Below are 18,249 nucleotides of genomic sequence, written 5' to 3' on the forward strand. Positions count from 1 at the left end.
CATTAAACTCACAATTAAGCTTAATCGCCAGCGCGGATCCCAAATCCTTATCAGAAGCCAAACGATCAAGCAAAGCACATTGTCTTGGATTGTTGCCGTGCTTCCCGTCTGCGAGCTTCCTGGATGGGTGGGTCGATCGGGTATACGGCAACCGCGAGCTTGGGTGCGGGAGACCCTGGTGGTGGGTGAGATGCGTGTTGACACCGCGCCTTTCCATCGCAGCGTTCCACTGCTAACATCGACATACATGCCGCTCGCAGTCGCCGTCGGTGCCAGTGAGGTCCTCCTGGGTCACCTGCGTGTATGCATAACATTGCGACATGCGCGACACCACCTCCGTCGCTTCCACTGCCCTAGAGTGGTAACCCACGACCAGGCAAACGGTGCGCAGACCGCCTACACGGAGGCCCTCTCAAGCCCTTTCTGAGGCCAACATCGCCTTATGCAGTGCCCATCCTGCCTGCCGACGGAGCCGACCGGGCAGCCTTACTGCGCAGGCCTCCACGATGTTGGGAGATTCGTCACGACGAAGTTACCGCCCTCTACGCGCGCTTCATGACATCGATCGAGAGGACGGTGGCTATGTCAGCATCCTAGGATGTTTTCCTATGGTCTATTGGCCGAAATGATGTCAAGTCAATTGGCGAAGCGATGCGCTGTGTTGCTAATGACGTGATAGCATCGCGAAGGGCACGCTTTCCATGCGTCCGCGGCAGACTTCGACAACCGACTAGGATTCTCCTGCCAGGTCTGGACCTCGAAGAGGCAATACACCAACATATTGACGCATCTAGTGCTCGCTTATCGCCAATGGCGCGATGTTGCTGCATACCTCCATCAGAACGACGCCCGACATAGCTGCTTTACATGGTTGGAGCGAGAAGGATTCAAGATACCAACATGGGCAAGATGCAGCACCATGCTCCGCCGTACGACGATCTTCGCACATAGGGCTGGCCATCTTCTGCTCCATACCTTTCGCCTAATATGGAACGTCACCTGAACGTCACGATGCCCGTTCGTTGGAGTACCATAATGACTCTTCGGAACTAAACGTCCCTTCGAGGGCTTAGACAACAGCACTATGGCGTACGCGGTGAAGCGGTCTTCCTCATGATGTAGGTATTGGGGACATATCCCTGATACGCCGAGAACTAGTAGGGGGAACTGGGTGGAGAATGAAGGGCACCTCTAGTCTAGTACACGCCCCTTGGAACTCGCGGTCAAAAGCATCTCAGGTAATGTACGAGGCAAATGGTTCTTGTCGAGTCGTTCCAAGCTTCATCTTGTCTTGAGTTGCATATATAACACTTACTGCGACTCATATCATTGTCGACACAGCAGTCATCAATAGCACGCTCGATTCTATAACTCATTGCGATCCAGAGTCACAAAAACAGTCAGAAGTACTAGTCAAAGCTCCTACTCATCAAAAACTATCACAAGCAACAGTCATACACGATATAAAACTGCTCTTACAATCGCCTTTGTTCAGCATCACAGCCATCGTTCAAGCCATTGTAACAAGCACTTCCAGAGCAGAACGATCGATCGAAACGATTACGGCACTACTGAACTCCGCGATCATCTTACAAGACATGTCGATTAATCACGAAGCCTCCTTTCAGTTGCCCCGCCATCAGCTTCCCAGTCATCGGCACAGAAACGAAAGGCGTTATGATGCAGCAGCCCCGAAGCGTACAGAATCGATTTCAAGAGGATTCCAGGCACCTCAGCATCGCCATATCTCGTTCGACTCTTCCAATCACGCAACACTAGTCGAGCAATCTGTTGCGAATTGGGTGCACAGCAGCGTCGCTCCGATGAACAGTCTCCCTGGGACTCCACAAGATTTGTGGTACTGTGAGAATTGCAACGACTACAACGGAGACTGGCTGGATTTTTGCCCAACGTGTGGTGCTCCGGCGCCTGAGAAATCATGAAATACTCGTACTTTCTACGATACATCGACCGTTGTCCTAGCTAGGTATCGGATCTAGTCAGCCATCTCGCAGGTCCAATAACCCTTTTCGTCTACCACAGGCCCGATGTTCCCCATACAATGATTCGGTTATGGTTCTTCTTCCTTCATTTCCTTAGTATTGTATTTGTACCTTGATCTTTTTCGGCGTTCTCCTCCTAGATCTTTGTTTGTACACCATTGGTTTAATTTCGACATCGGTGCTTGCTTGTGGATCTTTTCCTCAATTCATGATCAATCCTTTACATGTACATTAGAAATGTTTACTTCCCCACTGTCGCTACCGGATTCTGTACGTTATCATTAATGTTAGCCTATACATTGTCACTACCATGTTTCTTTTCAGATTAAACATTGGTGGATAGAATCGATAGTACTGTGTGCTCTACAAACATCAGGTATTCTTCTATGAGGTCCGCACCTACATGCATGTGTTAATTATAGATCATCCGAGCAATTAAAAACATAGAAAGACGCAAGCATGCTGATGATGGCCATAGCTCACCCACGGAACACATTCCGCCTCCCCTCGGCACCTACCCAATCCAGCAACCGTCGGCGACCATCCTCACCCTCCACTCACTTGACCCCAACAAAGCAAAAACTACCGTCCATACCCTCCGCGTCTACCCCAGCTTTCCCCAGATCTACCTGCCTCCACAATCAAATCTTCTTTCTCGCACAAGACTGGACGGCAAAAGTCTTGACGCACGTCGAAGGCTTCCGTCACGCATGTTAAGTGGTGCGGGAGGCAGACAAGAGGGGTGGGCAGGGGCTGGGCGTGCGTCAATGGCGGACTTTTATCAATGACCGAGTTAAAGCGTGTCATGACGGGGTGTGTACCCGCGGAGCAAACTTTGGTTAACGGGTGAACGGTCGCTGGATAGTCACGGTAATCGTTGATCGGGCGCCCCATGGGGGTGGAGACGATGGTTATTCGGCTGGACAGGCGTGCAGTAGGCGCGCTCTCGCGACGGCGGGGATCAGCGTCTCGTGGCTTTTGTGATGTGGTATGGGATGGTCCCCGGACTTTTATGTTGCGAGTGACGGAGCTCTTACTTATCTGACATCTGTGGTCGTTTATTGCACGGTGTTGCTTGCATCTCTCTTCTTCCCCGCAAGCCTATCCGCCCCGTCTTCAATACTGGTTACTGAACCTATATCACCATGGACGAGAAGCCTGCCATTCACCGGCTGTCCCACGCCAGCGATTCCCCAGACAGCACATCTATCCATGCCGCACGCAAAGCATCTATCACATCCTTCGGCCATGGGAGAACAAAGGCAGAGGAGAGGGCGCGCATCGACGCGTTGGCTACTAGTCCAGGCGTGACAATGGCATCCTTTGCGCATCTCGACGAGAAGAAGATTCTACGGAAGATGGACTTGCGCCTCATCCCCATGTTGGCATTGCTCTACTTATTGAGTTTCCTGGACCGAGGAAACATCGGCAACGCGAAGATTGAAGGGTTGACGGAAGATCTCAATATGACGGGTGCGCAGTACAATTGGTATGTTCTTCACAACCCTTTCACACTTATTTGATAGTCTAACGGTAGAATAGGTGTCTAACAGTCTTTTTCTTCACCTATGCCTTCTTCGAAGTGCCCTCCAACCTCTTACTGAAAAAGCTTCGGCCATCGATCTGGCTCCCAACCATCATGGTAGCATGGGGCATCGTCATGACGCTCATGGGCATAGTGCAGAGCTATGAGGGATTGTTGATTGCAAGAATCTTCTTGGGCGTTACGGAAGCCGGGTATGTCTGTCTCGATTATAATTGAGCCGCCTAGGCTAACAGATGATCTAAATAGTCTCTTCCCAGGAGTAGCATACTACATCACAATGTGGTACGCCCGCCACGAAGCGCAATTCCGCCAAGCCCTCTTCTTCTCCGCTGCGTCCGTCGCTGGCGCCTTTTCCGGTCTCCTCGCCTTCGGCATCGCACACATGGACGGTGTAGGGAACCTCGCGGGTTGGCGCTGGATCTTTATCCTAGAAGGGATATTGACTGTCATCGTGGCAGTCATTGCATACTTCACGCTTTACGACTTCCCGGAAACCGCTACTTTCCTCACAGAGGAGGAACGAGCTTTTGTTGTGTACCGTTTGAAATACCAGAATTACAAGGAAGAAGCGGATGGAGGCGTTAGGGTCGCGCAGGATGATAGCTTTCAGTGGAAGTTTGTCAAAGCGGCGTTCCTCGATTGGCAGATTTGGACGAATATCTTGGTTTATTGGGGTATGTGTTGTGTCCTAACTCTTTTGCTGGTGTGCCCAACTAACATAGACAGGTATCGTATGTCCGCTATACGGCATATCCCTCTTCCTCCCATCCATCATCCGCGCACTCGGATATTCCTCTTCCACAGCCCAACTCCTCACCGTACCCATTTATATCACCGCCTCCGTCTTGGCTGTTGTTGTCGCGTGGTTCAGCGATAGAGTTGGCAAGCGGTATCCTTTCATCCTTGTATGCCTGTGCATCATGGCTGTCGGCTTTATCATGTGTATCGCGGGTGGCAGCGTGCCGGGGCTCGTATACGCGGGTGTCTTCATCGCGGCGTGTGCGCTGTACCCAGCGTTCCCTGGAAATATCACGTGGCTCAGCAATAATCTTGCTGGAAGTACGAAGAGAGCTACTGGGCAAGCTATCCAGATCGCCGTGGGTAATTTGGCGGGTGGTAAGTTGTCCATTCCTCATGTGCCACAGTCCTTGTTGCTGACATTCTCTAGCCATGGCCTCCAACTTCTATCGCGCAGAAGACGCGCCGCGTTATCTTCTCGGCCATGCCCTCGAACTCGGTTTCATCGTGGCGGGTATCGTAGCGTTGCTGTTCTTGGTGTTCAACTACAAGCGCATCAACGCGAAGAGGGAGCGACAGGTAGCCGAGGGCGCGCATAATGGGTATACTCCCGAGGAGCTGGGCGCGCTTGGGGATCGGGCGATTACATTCAAGTATTTCTTGTAGTCTGGATGGTGTTAGTCTCGTACTTCAGACGAATAAAATGTGTAACAACGTACCCGTTCGCCTGCGACTGCAGATATCCAATTCGAGGACAATCGCATTTGACCGTATATTCCTTCCTTGGCTACTCGTGCATCGCTGGTGTGTTCAATAGTCCTGTATGCCCGTCTCACCCGTCAACACCTTCTCCTTCCCCTCCCCATCTGAATCGAAGTCGCTCTCCATGCTCTCGAAATACGCATCTTCCAAGTCGCGTTCCGCTTCAGGGTCATCGTACTTGGCATTCTTGTCGACCAACTTGTCATACTCAAAATCATCGTCTCCACCTCTCAGGAAACGTTGTGTCATCTCGTCGATCCACCACGCTCTCCCTTCTTCCTTCGTCATGGGCACATCATCTTTCTCCTCCTCCATTATCTGACCCTGAGGCCCGCGGTTATATGTGAAGAGCGAATTCGGATCGGATTGCGACAGCGCGTCTTTTTTGGCCTCGGCGCGCCACAGATCGGTCGCCATCTGGCCCGAGAAGCCCTTCTTGCGGCCTTCGGCTTCACGCTCGGATGCGGTTTGAAAGCGACGTATGAGACGGTCGTATAGGAGTGGATCGGCGAGCTCGAGGGACGAGTCGGAGAAGTATTCGGGATGCACTTCGAGGTAACGCTTGCGCCGGTTCTTAGCCTGGAGTCGTTGCGCGCGTTCGTCTTGGTTCTGGCGGAGTTGGTCGCGGAGTAGAGATTCGTCTATCTCATCGTCCATTTCCACGTCTTCGGTTGTAGGGGCTGATGCGCCGCCATTGACATGGCCATTGGGGGTCGCGGGGTCCTTGGCTGCATCCGGCGCGTTGGCTGGTCGTAGAGCGAGACCTGGCGCCATTCTGGGTGATCCGGTCATGTATGGCATACTAAGAGGATTCAGACTCCAGAAACCCTCTCACTGCAGTCGCTGTGGTAGAAGTGATGGTCAATCGCAATGCTTGGTAATGACGCCACACGCCGTGCTCGGCGCCACACTCTAGTGCGAAACGCGCCCAGTCGAAACGAACTCCACCTTAATGATCGCCCGTTTCACCCGTGCATCATCCCATTCAGCCAGGAACAGCTGGCCTTCTTGGTTTTTAATTTCAACGTCTCTTCCTTTCCTTTCCCTGCCTTATACCCTTCTTTTGCACTTTGCTTGCTGCTCTCTATCGTTGTTCGCGGGCCGACTACACTATCGCGGATATACGGTCCGTATAGAGTGCTTGAAGAACCTGGGATTCCTTGGACCGTTTACGCGATATCTGGTCTTTTCCACGCTTCACACACTTCGCCATCTTTCTTTTTCGCGAAAGCTGTTACAGCAACTTGAGCAGAAACATTTCGATTTGGGTTGATAGAAAGAGATAGAACGGGAATTCTACATCATGTCGCCGAAACAAAAGACACCGAAGAAGCCAAAGGCAGCGAAAGAGGCGGAAACCCAGGCGCAAAATGCCCCAGCATCGACTATTCTTCTGAATGTTGGTAGAGCAGCAGCACTCCTACTTGTCGCAGGTCTTGCATCACCAGTCTCACAACTGAACCTGTCCCCTATCTATGGATCGATCCCAGCATCGCTGCATCATCAACGGACCATGACTATCACCGCTGTTGCAGCACTCTTAACGCGACGGGCATTGAAGAGCTACGTATCTGCGAGTGTGGCACAGTACATCGCTGTAGTCGCGTACTGGACACCCGTCATCCAGTTCCTACTATTCCCATACAGCGGAAAGATTGGGGTAGAATACGGACCTCTGCTTATCGAGTCTCTTACCTACTTCCCCCTGCTGTTCTTGTCAGTTTTCGCTGCCGCTGATCTACTGGAATGCATCGACATTACCGGAATCAATCCCTCGCCATTGAAGGAAATCGCTATCCCCACTGCATCCTACTTCACCGTATCGACGGTAGCCAAGATCAGCAGCGCTCTCATCCCCGGCTTCATCGGTACATCCGTCTACTTCACGCGCGTGGGTATGCAGATGCTTCTTGCTTCGGCATCTGCCTTCTTCAGCCCATCACGCGTCATCCTCCTCGCGTTCCCAGCAATCCTCCACACGCTCTGGACGAACCCGCATCATCCTTCAACCCACGGTCTACAATTGGCAAACTCCACTTTGCAAGCTACGCAGAACTACACGCTTCTCGCCCGCCATGAATCGGTCACGGGATATGTATCTGTCATTGAGAACCACGCCGACAATGCCTTCCGTCTTCTTCGATGCGACCACTCCCTCCTTGGAGGAGAGTGGCTCGTAACACCCCAAGCCTATGCTAAAGGCCAACGCCAACGCGAGTCGATCTTCGCCGTCTTTGTACTCCTCGAAGCCGTCCGCCTCATGGAACCCCCAGTCGATACCATACCCATCGTAGACGACAGCGAAAAATCTGCCTTGGTGATCGGTCTCGGAATCGGCACAGCACCAAACGCCATGATCGCGCACGGTATCAATACGACGATCGTCGAACTCGATCCCGTAGTCCATTACTACGCAACGAAGTACTTCGCGCTGGACCCAAAACACACAGCCGTCATCGACGACGCGACCGCCTACGTAGCACAAAAGTCCGTCTCAGCACCCGGCAGCTTCGACTACATCATCCACGACGTCTTCACCGGCGGCGCAGAACCCGTGTACCTGTTCACCACAGAATTCATGCAAGGTCTCTACGACCTATTGAAGCCAGAAGGTTTCGTCGCAATCAACTACGCCGGAGACCTTACCCTGGGTTCAACGAGACTGGTGCTGAACACCATCCACGCCATCTTTCCTGCCTGCCGCCTCTTCCGTGACTCTCCGCCTCAGGCAGAACACAAGGAAGGTGAAGCTGATTTCATCAACATGGTCATTTTCTGCGTTAAGAACGACCATGGTTTGGGTAAAGCGGCTGTCAACTTCCGCGATACGGTTCAAAAGGATTACCTGGGTAGTATCGCGAGGAGGAACTTCTTGCAGCCGCAAGAGAAGTTGGAAGTCAACTACGATTTTGTGAGCAAGGAGAATGGAGGCAGGGTCATGGGCAATGCGGATGTGGGTGAGCTGGAGAAGTTTCACGAGGATGGTGCGGTTAGCCATTGGAAGATTATGAGGACGGTGTTGCCGGAGGGGGTTTGGGAGATGTGGTGAGCGACTTATCGCGTTGTGGCTGTGGTGGTAGCAAGTAGGCGCAGATTTTGTAAGGGAAGAGAGAACGCGATGTATAGAACGGGATAGATTTCGCGAAGTCAATTGGTATACGACTATCTATAATCCAGAACGGTGTCGAGAGAAATCAAGTATTCCGAACATACCGATCCCTTAACAAGCTCAACCTACTTACCCCATACCGAACATTTCAATCTGTATCTACAAAACACCCGATCAACACCCCTCCCCTTCTACTCCAATGCACGCTCACCCGGCCCTCACCTCCGTCGCCAATGAACCCTTTACCCACCCCCACGCCTCCCACACACCACACGTCTCAACCCCTCCCCTCAGACATGTCGCAGGCTAAGCATTCGCCTTGCGTCGTCTTGTGCGTGATAAGCCATGCTAAGCATAAATCTCAATGCATGAGAACAGGCAAAAACAGAAAAGAGCACCTCCTGCGATGCAGCATAAGTCATCACACCGCGTTTTTGTGAGGGTGATGAGACAGGGGTGGGTGTGCATTGCAGCATGTGGGGAAGTGTGGAGGTGGATATCGGTGAAAGGTCATGGGGAGGGGAAGGGTCTTGAGAAGAGGTTGGGTATGGTGGTCGGGTAGGGAGTCATGGATTGGTGGCAGGGAGTACGTGAGGGAGAATTTGGTTGATTGATGTGGTTGGAAGAACTGCGTTGTTTTGTAATGTTGATGATTGAGCCTAATGGGTGAGTCCTATTACTGTCCAATGATTTTAGGCTATGAATCATATCGGACGTACATGTCATGCGAAGGGGATGCTTCAAGTCTGGTTGACGATTCTGTATGCAAGGACGCGGAAAGTCGGCATCAACACAACAAGACATGCTTGTTTCCATTTCCCATGAAGCGACACTTTGCATTTCAGCCTCACCAAATTCATGACAAACTAATCACCTGCTCCACCTCTTACACACTCGCTATTCAGTGCATAGTCGCGTGACAGCATCAAGCTGAGCTGCGCAAAACAACACACCTACAGCAAGGCGTTACCCCGCTATTCCCACAAGAGCTCAAAAGCCGAAGTATCCTGACCAGTATGAGACATGTCTATCGCCTACTCATTAGTCGAGCCAACGTGCTGACGATGACACGACAGTATCTCGGTACCACTCCATCAGCGGCTTAAAAGACACTCGGCGGTTGTTTGACAGGGTGCTGTGCGATGACTTCACACATGCCCCGCATTCGAGAAGCATGTGTGGAAACTGCCCAGCGCCGACCGCTAGTACGCTGCGCCAATGCTTTGTCTGATTCAAGCTCGATCCTATGTTGTGGGCGTATCATACTCCCCACGTGTTTGTTGAGATGGTTGCTTCGCGCTTTGTTGGAGTTCGTGTTGGCCTGGTTTGCGCCACGATTTGGTCCTTCTCTCCACGCTTTTGATGACTTGCAGTATCGTGCATGCGCAACATAGCGGGCGCAGTACCCGGAATCCCCCATACTACACTCCAGTTCGCAAACGCAGAACCAGCTCATTTTCGCGCGCTTACATTCCTTCATCGCCAAGCCTGTGGACCTCTATCCCTAGCGGACCAAATATCTCGGCGCCACGTCGGACAAGCGGGTCATTACAAACTTGCTTGCTGCCGTCGGCATGCATCGTAAGAGCGGGATTCGATAACCCATATCAGCGAACTTGGGATGACGAAATTCTGGAGATACGTCAGTCAGATACAGTTTTCCGATAACAGCGGAAGATCAGCGTAAGCTATTTGCTAGCTCGCGAGTTGCGCAATCATAATTCCTCCGAGACGAAGTGGAGCTGCTGCTTGGTGATCTCCGCGCGTCAAGGCAATTGCCGCGTTTGCACTTTCTGCAGGGCTGCCAATCGCGTGGGACGCGCATACACGTGTGTTGGACAGGGAAAGTAGCGAGAGACAGAAAGGGAAGGTGGGACGAGACAAGACGTCGATGTGGTATATGTGTCGTTTGAAGTGGCATTCGCAGAATGCAGATGGAACTGACGTGCTAGTAAGACAAAATACAATAATGCCTCCAGATTGAGAACGGGACAAAAACCGCCTTTTGACCCGCTATGCTCGACCTTCAAGCGCCGTAATGCAGTGATCGTGAAAACAATGGTCGTCAAAATATACAGTCGTGATTATCGTTCGCCCATATCGAACCTATGTGTGAATGCCTTCCCAACCTTGTTCTCCGGCTTGGGCGGAATGTGATGATGCAAAAACTTCTTCGGGGCGGCAGTCCTAGCACTCGAGGACTTGGAAGCGTCGAACATGATTTTGGGGTCGTCGTACGTCTCTGGACAGCAGCAGCCAATATTCTTGATGCAGCTTGTTTTTAGAACCTCGCCGATAGTTATGCGTTTCGAGGGTATCGGATGAAGCATCTTTAGCATGAGGCGTTTGATGGACGGGGGCTCGATGAGACTGAAAAGCTTGCCACACTTAGGGTGGCCATCGACACCATCAAAGATGTCACCGTCAGGATGGCGTTCCAGCCAAGAATCCCAACCCTTCTTAAATCTGGCGTAGTACTCAAACTCGGGCTTCGCAGCTTGCCACGGGCAACCACCAAAGGTCATAGTCAGGTAGACGATGGCGGTTGACCAGATATCCAGCGGACGTGGGTCGTAGCTGTGATCTTTTGCAAGAACTTCCGGAGCGATGTAGGGAAGGCTGCCGCAAATTCCAGGCTCGGATAACCGAATCTCGCCCATGTTCTTTCCACACTCACCGCCAGACGCGCGAAGTCCAGGATGCTCGCCAGTGAAGACTTCCGCTACGCCAAAGTCTGAGATCTTGAGATGACCCTCTTTACTAAGAAGCAAGTTTTCCAACTTGATGTCTCGATGAGCAATACCATGGCTATGCAAGTAGCTTACGCCGCGCAGTAATTGCTTGAAGAAGCACAACCGATCATCCCGACTGTAAAATCCTTCCGCGCCGCCAGCGAACAACTTCCGTTCTACTAATGAGTAGATCTCTCCATATGTACAAAACTCCATGACGTGATTCCAGCGGCCGCGGTTCGTACATAGGCGTACTGTTTCGACGATGTTCGGATGATGTAGACTCTTCGCAATGCTGTACTCGGACTTGATCTTCAACACGTAGTCCTCCTCAGTCTCGTCCTTGTCGCGTTCTCTAAACTCTTTAACAGCTACCAGGTCTTCTTCCCGTGTGATGCCTCCTCTTCGCGCCATGATCCGAACTTCAGACGTTGCGCCTTTACCTAGAATCTTTCCTCTCTTTCCAGGCATCAAACTCGAACTCTTGAACTCTTTATCTAGCTCACACCAGTCGATGATGAAGTCGTCCGGTAGGTTCACACTAAGTCGCCGTGCCTTCATACCCACGCCTTGGACAGCTGGCTTGGAAAAGGTAGCCAACATGCCAGCGGTAGGCTTCTCTGCACTCTCGTTGATGCGTGGGACCTGCTCTGTGCTTGCGGACCGTCGGCGTGAAAAGCCGACTTTCTTAGTAGAGCTAACGTTTCCACTACCCGCCCAGGTGATACCAGGCCGCGGTCGGCTCATGCTTGCCAAGCCCGTGGAAGAAGCGGGTTTGGTGCCAATTCCTGGTCGTCTGTCCGTCGATGGCCTGCTCATAGGTGATCCGGACAAAGGTGGGGAGTTTGCACGGGAGGATTTGTCAGAGCGTCGCGTCAGGGAGAAGGAGCTCAGTCTTCTGCTTTGCTTGGGGATGTCGACTGCCGGAGTTGCTACCTCAGCGGGCCCATCTACACCAGTCTTGACAATGTATGTGTTGGTCTCGGCCTTTGCTTTGGGCGATCTGTTCGGCGTCGAGATGTTTGAAGTGTCGGACTGATTGGCTCCATCTTTGCTCGAATGCCCTCTGTGCAGTTTGCCGCGGATCAGCGAGCCCACGCGCTTTCCCAGGCCGCGCTTCTCTGGTGGTGACTGGCGCTCGGCCTGTTGAGGCGGCTGGACATGTTGTTGGCTCTCGATATCTTGCGGCGCCTCTTGCAGCGGTGACTTGTTGGGCATGTCGCTCGTGACAGGGCGTGGGGTTGCGAATACGTCGTCTACGGAATCATCGTCACGGAAAGGATGTGAGAAGGGCGTGCCCTCACTGGTATGGCTGGTGGGTGTAAGAGGCTCGGCGGGCTCGCTTGCAGTGCCAGTACTCTCATCCTCCTCTTCAATAGCAAAGCGGTGGTCGAGCGGGCGTGAATCGCGGTGCCGAAGTCGGTCGGAGAGGGTTCGCTCATCGAAGGAAATTGACAGTTGCCGTGGGTGTTCAGCGACCATCGGCATGGTAATGGGGCGCTGCTGTGCTCCGATTGGCCGGCAAACGACCGAGCGCTGGTGAGGGTGAAAGTCGCCAATACGCGAATACGGCGAGGTGCTGGGGCTTGTCGCTACGGACGCTGGAGGGGGCTCGGACAGTTATACGAGCCTTCAAGCGTACTGCACGAGTGCAGGTGTAGGGTGGGCAGCAGGAGCGGGGTGTGGTAGAAGTGTTGCAATTGTGACAGAGCCATATACACAACGTAAGAAGGGGGACTGGGGAAGAAAAGTTAAGTTGCGTCGGAATGGCACCGACGACACGCGAGTGAGGTTTGCAGCGGCCGAGGGGTGGATGGCGAGGGTCCAGATGCAGGCAGGCAGCGGCAGGGAGATGACGTCCCTATCCTATCCGCCTTGCTCTCGTGACGTTGGAATATCAATCAGTCCAACTGCACGCAAAGGCGGCAATCGTCCCAGAATGTAGGAGAAGCGGCGCCCGGGGCCTTGCGCGATGATATGTGGGCTCCAGAAGTTGCAGAGAGACTAAACTCTCTTGATTTGACGCCAAAACACCCCCGGCCCAGTCCCCCTGCGCGACCCCCACAGCGCCAAAGGCCACCTGCAGCCCGGATGCACGTCTTGCGAAGGCCGCCCAGTAACTCTCGTCCACCGTGCACTCTCCCCCAGGACCCGGACCTTGCGCCCACACAGCAGCGCCGTGTGATGGATGATGTGCGTCGATGATCGATGTCTGCAAAGCTTGACCGCCCGGCTTGTCCGTTTACGGCCTTGCCTTTCATCTCCACCATGGCCAAACGAGCCTCTCCTCTAGCACCAACCCGCCCTTCCGCCAGATGCACCTACGTCGTTACTAACAGAACCATTGGACGCCCATCCACTGGCGGCGGCCAGCCTGAATTCAGCAGCGCATCCTCTCACCCTCCGCCATGCACACGACAGCCCTGGAGAGACGAGGGCATCATGCTGGCCTTGTCTCCCTTGTCTGACCTGTCTGGAGGGAAAATGCCGCAGCTGCCTTTGGATGTGGTCTGAGCTGCTGCAGTCATCAATGTGCTTCCAGGACAGCATGCCGTCGTCCGTACGCCGTGAGCGCCCCTACGTCCTGCGTCCGCCGAACCGATACTCGCTCCTGTTGCAGATGTGCTGCTTGTGCAGCTCTCGACGTCAACTGACGACAATCCAGCGTGATGCTGCCCTTCGATCCCAGCTCAGGGCGCCGTCAATCCAAAGCTTAGGCGGCCCTTTGCCGCCGAACGCGACAGGCGAACATCGTGGGGGTCACCAGCCGCTGCAACGCCATTTCCCCGCCATCGCTATTGCCTGTTGGAACGCCAGCTGAACCACGCCTCCGCCTCTCTGCTTCCCGGCACAAGCTGTATAGTACGACACCAAGGTCTCGAGGTTGCTTAATTACGTGCATAACCTGTTCCCTCGTCGCTGAGCCCATCGGCCCCAGTACTGTCCAGACTGAATGCGGGGTTCGTATCACCTCATGCAATCTGCAAGCATCTGCAGTGCTCTGGACAGGGACTCGTGCTGAGACGGCTCCCGATCGCGACCATGTGCACCCTGATCGCGTTGCACACATGCGTCTACCGCACTCCAAACGTTCGGCGACCCAGCTTGGTTTTGCTTTGCAAAAGATTCGCGTCAACGACCGCCATTGGACAAGTTGGCCTGCTCCTCCCACGCAGCGGGCTCTCTTCGCCTCATTCACTTGCACAGCTGACAGGTGCAACCTGGCCCATACATACGTGCTCTGACGTCGTCGCGCAACTCTGGCGGTGAGTCCCGCTGAGACTTGGAGTCAAGCGACTGGTTTCCTATCCCGTTATGTCCCCACTGTCACCCACTTGCACCTGCAGTAGTCGTGGTTTCTTCTTCCGACCGCAGAGCGTTCAACACGTCTTGCAGCGGAATGCGTTATTTCTCCATGTACGTGCGGCTCGTGCTTTTTGTGGGGTGGGCGCATTCGGAAGGAAGTCACGACCCATCACTCACTCTTGACCGGACAAACTCTCTATGCTGTACACACAGAGTGACAGCACTCGATGCGTTGTCGATCGCATTTCATTAATTCTCCGTACGACGGACCGAGTTGCGCGGATCACTGTACCAAACAAACGTCCCCTGAGACCGCCGTTGCTTTGCGTTCCACTACCTCCACGCCGCCGGATCACCAGTCTTGGCAATACTCTTGACGACTTGCTTTTATTGCCTACCTCTTGGCACCATGGAGGGATTGCTTTCCGCGCTTGGCACTCATTCATGTGCCGCTCATCATTCAGACAGCCAATCTACACGAGATTGACGATATGTGCGTCGGGCGGGATTTACTTCCCGTCGCCATTGCCGTTCATCGAATCCTTCACAACAGAGGAACCGTCCACCACTTGGCAGGCAGCACAACACAACCACAGGCACGAGACTAACGAACCCAGCGGTAGGCAATGTGGACACCGCTCCAAAGCTCAACAATTCATCTACATATAGTGACGTTCCGGTGGCCTACAAGACGTCCACTATCTTTGCGCTGCATGCATTGCCCAGACTAGACCAGTGCCTAAGACCCAACATTTTACTGTCCCCCAGGTACCAGCCTCGTTGACGACGCGCTAGGATGCAGAGAAGCTTCCGCTAACAAGACTCTGTGCTTGTTGCCATCAAGGTTTCGTCGAGGCTGGCCAAGCTCACACACGGCAGCATCTCGGACACCTCCTGACCTTCTATGATACATGCTTCGGGTGGTACAACAGCGCGGAAATGGCGCGCCAAGATGGGTAGATCACCTTGGCGCAGCAACGTGTGCCACTGGCAACTTTCTGTCGTGCATGATCTGCCTTCTCCGCCGGAATGGGGAGTTACAGTAACGTCTTGGTCTCATTTGGACGGGAACACCCGGAAGTCAGTCGGGCAAGAAAGCAATCACGTCCACGACCGGTGAGACTACAGTCTATACAGAGACCTGTGGTCCGTATCTTGGAATGCCATGCCGGTCTTATTGCGTTCTCGTTCGGGTCGACCCGATCCGATAGGCAGTCTGGTGCATTCCACGAGTGATTACATATTGAGGTATGCATTAGCTTAAACTCTATCAACACATCGATGTAGATCGTGTCGAACAAGTTCGGGACATATCTATCCGTGTGAGAGAGCGGACAAGCTCACCTGTCTACATTCACGAAATCTTTCGGATAGAGCCTTTTACGCTTTGATGATCATTGCGGATCCGGAGGCATTCTTCATCATACAGCTAGGAGGACGGTGACGTGCATGAAGTGCAGATCGGCTCTTATGTGCTGCACAGATCTAGTTCTGTGAAGGTTACGAAGGTAGTGATTTCGTCTCACCTCAAACCTTGGTCACTCATGTTTGTTTATGCCCGCTCGAGCAGCACCCAATAATCACCCGAGGACTTTGTAGTCAAAAATGTAGTCAAGGGATGCCGCGATGCACTACTCTTTGTTCGCGATTGTAAGACATACTCCACGAGGGACCACATATGGGTGAGATCGCTGCAAAAGGTAAAGAGGCGTCTGTGAAACTTTGCCATGCATGAAGAGCGGCTCCTGTCGTACGCTATACCAATACTAATGTCTCCATAATCTGCTCGCTCCTGCCGTAATTGTATGTCGGCGCATTCTCAATTAAATGTCGAAAATCGTGAGTAAAGTATAGATCTCGCAAGATACCAATCCTGCGGTAGAAACGAACACGTTCGCCTGTTGTGCCCTCGTCTTCCGTCTTGTGTACTTGCTCTACGATGAGTGCAGTATATTCGGTCGTTGGTCCCTCGTGTGTAAAATTCGTGGGTTCTTCGTGGTTCCAATTCATGGTTCGAATATGAACAATTTTGTACTCGTTCTCCTCTTTCGTGTTCCCTTGTCATTCATCCCAGATAACTGATCGGTAGAGCTTCGAGTACCACTGGTTCGCCTTGTCTTCAATCCTGAAAGGGGGATCAACTTTCGTCCCCAGGTTTGCAGTTGCTACAGATATGGAGACGGTAGCAACTTGAGCGACAAGCTTTAGCCTTCCATCTTTAATGTTGCCATAGGGGTTGATGCATTGTGAAGGAACCAAGTGAACATCTAACACTTGTACTGAAGAACTTGCACTCGGAAAGTGTCGATATCGTATCTCCCCTTGTAGAGAAGCCCAACTCCAGGAGGGAGCTATGCTCATCCGTTTGGGCGTGTCTGAGCTTGGTAGCTCCAGCCTCATCCACAGTAGATCATCCAGCAAGGAATTCCTCCACAGGCCAGCGCAGTACGAATCCTCATACTTGCGATTACGATCAACGACTCTTGCCAATGAAGATAGGGCAATCAAGCGGTCCTCTGGGTTGGTAAACTCGGTTCCGGAGTAATGTTCGACGAATGTCATCCATTCCTTCCAACGCCTCCCGTCGCCAAACTCAAAGCTACTGACGTTCCAGGACAGCGGGCAATAATCCCTCACGTGTGATACGGAGCTATGGCCATGCATTTTGCGACGACAGCATTCCCAAAATACACCTTGCAGAGTGAAGTGAAGTATGCGTCGTGAAAGAAGCTGCTCCTGGGTGACCCATCCGCGCTCGTTCAGAGCCGAGAAAGTGACTGCGTTGCCGAAGATTAGGTAAAATGGTAACAACCAACGAGTACGCGCGTCACCATCGTACATGTGCTGAGTGACTTTGCACGGGACGGCACGAATCCGCTCACTATCCGTTTTCAAGAGGAATCCACAAGTCGCGCTAAGGGCAGCAGTGGCAGAAATTGTGCATACGGCGTTGTGATATATGCTACCCATACGAGGGCCCTCCGCGTTCCAATCTACGTCGTCGCCGCAGGCATCAGGCTGGATGATACATAGTGCGTCTATCCAGAGGAATCGGATTCCGAGCCCTCGTGTCGTTTCTATAGCGTCTCTAAAGGTTTGTGGCATACTCTCTATATTGATGCTGATCTGCCGTGCGAAAGGTGCTTTCAAGACGCAGTTGTGAGCTGTGTCTCCCCAACGACAGCTCAAAGTGCAGTATCGTGATACCTCGGATAACGATAAAGTGCCGTTAAGAAGCCATGCCTGTACATCGATCACAAGGACTTCAGTGCCTTTAGAGAGCTCTAACATCCGACGCGGCAGGGACTGCTGTATACTGCAAAGGGCAGCAGAATCTTGGCAGCTCACGGAGCTTCTGTCAAGGCCAGCGTCATCTACTTTGCCGCATCCGCCATGAGATGAGACACAAATCGCGAGAAGCTGTTGAGCTTGTGATACCGGATCTTCCTTTGCTTCCAACATAGGCGTTCAATCCTCTGGGTCGTAGTCGTCTATGAATGGCATGCACCCACGCGCATGAAGCTCGAATTGTACTGGCCCGCTTGTGTTGTTCTCGCCGTAGTGCCGACAAAGCCGCATTGGTTGTTCTTTATACTCTCCCTCGGAGATCTGCGAAGCGACATGGTGCCAACAAAACGTACAAAGATCACAGCCAGCACGCGCTGAAGCAACCATCTCTGCTCCTGATGACCATTTCCGATCGAGCTGAGGCGCCGGCGGCACGTCCGCGAAATCAGCGAACGCGATGCAGGGAGCACAGCGAGGCATTGCGCCAGTGAAGACAGAGCGACAAAATGGGGGGTTTAAAGCGTAGAGACAAGCATGCAGAAATATGTTCTTGCAAGAAAGTCTCGATTCGTGCGTACGGTAATTGGCGCGAAATGAGTGCAGGAGTAAGACTGATTCAAAGGCGCATCCTTTTCCTTGTTGGGACGTTTGGATGGGTGAAAAAAAGCCTATAGCAAAAATGAACGTGTTGGAGTTCGACCACGCCGCAACCTTGCAGGAGCGGGGAAGGGCTCAGCAGAAGACAACAGAGCTTTCGTGTGACAG

At 52.8% G+C, this 18,249-nt stretch overlaps 4 protein-coding genes across 4 annotated transcripts; 2 read left to right on the forward strand and 2 right to left on the reverse strand.

Moving 5' to 3' along the window:
• Nucleotides 1-3,148: 3,148 nt before the first annotated feature.
• J4E86_000304 (uncharacterized protein) lies at nt 3,149-4,953 on the forward strand (the record flags this gene model as incomplete). Its single annotated transcript, XM_051440879.1, has 5 exons — nt 3,149-3,492; nt 3,546-3,740; nt 3,796-4,223; nt 4,276-4,665; nt 4,718-4,953. The coding sequence occupies 5 exons, from the start codon at nt 3,149-3,151 to the stop codon at nt 4,951-4,953; spliced, it is 1,593 nt and encodes a 530-aa protein (XP_051307050.1).
• Nucleotides 4,954-5,097: 144 nt separating this feature from the next.
• Nucleotides 5,098-5,823, reverse strand: J4E86_000305 (uncharacterized protein; the record flags this gene model as incomplete). Its single annotated transcript, XM_051440880.1, has 1 exon — nt 5,098-5,823. The coding sequence occupies one exon, from the start codon at nt 5,821-5,823 to the stop codon at nt 5,098-5,100; it is 726 nt and encodes a 241-aa protein (XP_051307051.1).
• A 529-nt stretch (nt 5,824-6,352) lies between these two features.
• On the forward strand, nt 6,353-8,098 carry J4E86_000306 (uncharacterized protein; the record flags this gene model as incomplete). Its single annotated transcript, XM_051440881.1, has 1 exon — nt 6,353-8,098. One exon carries the CDS (start codon nt 6,353-6,355, stop codon nt 8,096-8,098), a length of 1,746 nt encoding a protein of 581 aa, XP_051307052.1.
• A 2,144-nt stretch (nt 8,099-10,242) lies between these two features.
• J4E86_000307 (uncharacterized protein) lies at nt 10,243-12,372 on the reverse strand (the record flags this gene model as incomplete). Its single annotated transcript, XM_051440882.1, has 1 exon — nt 10,243-12,372. One exon carries the CDS (start codon nt 12,370-12,372, stop codon nt 10,243-10,245), a length of 2,130 nt encoding a protein of 709 aa, XP_051307053.1.
• Between the last annotated feature and the right edge of the window lie 5,877 nt (nt 12,373-18,249).

Source organism: Alternaria arbusti, assembly GCF_024043155.1.
Source record: "Alternaria arbusti strain BMP 1465 chromosome Unknown scaffold_1, whole genome shotgun sequence".
Taxonomy (NCBI): Eukaryota; Fungi; Ascomycota; class Dothideomycetes; order Pleosporales; family Pleosporaceae; genus Alternaria; species Alternaria arbusti.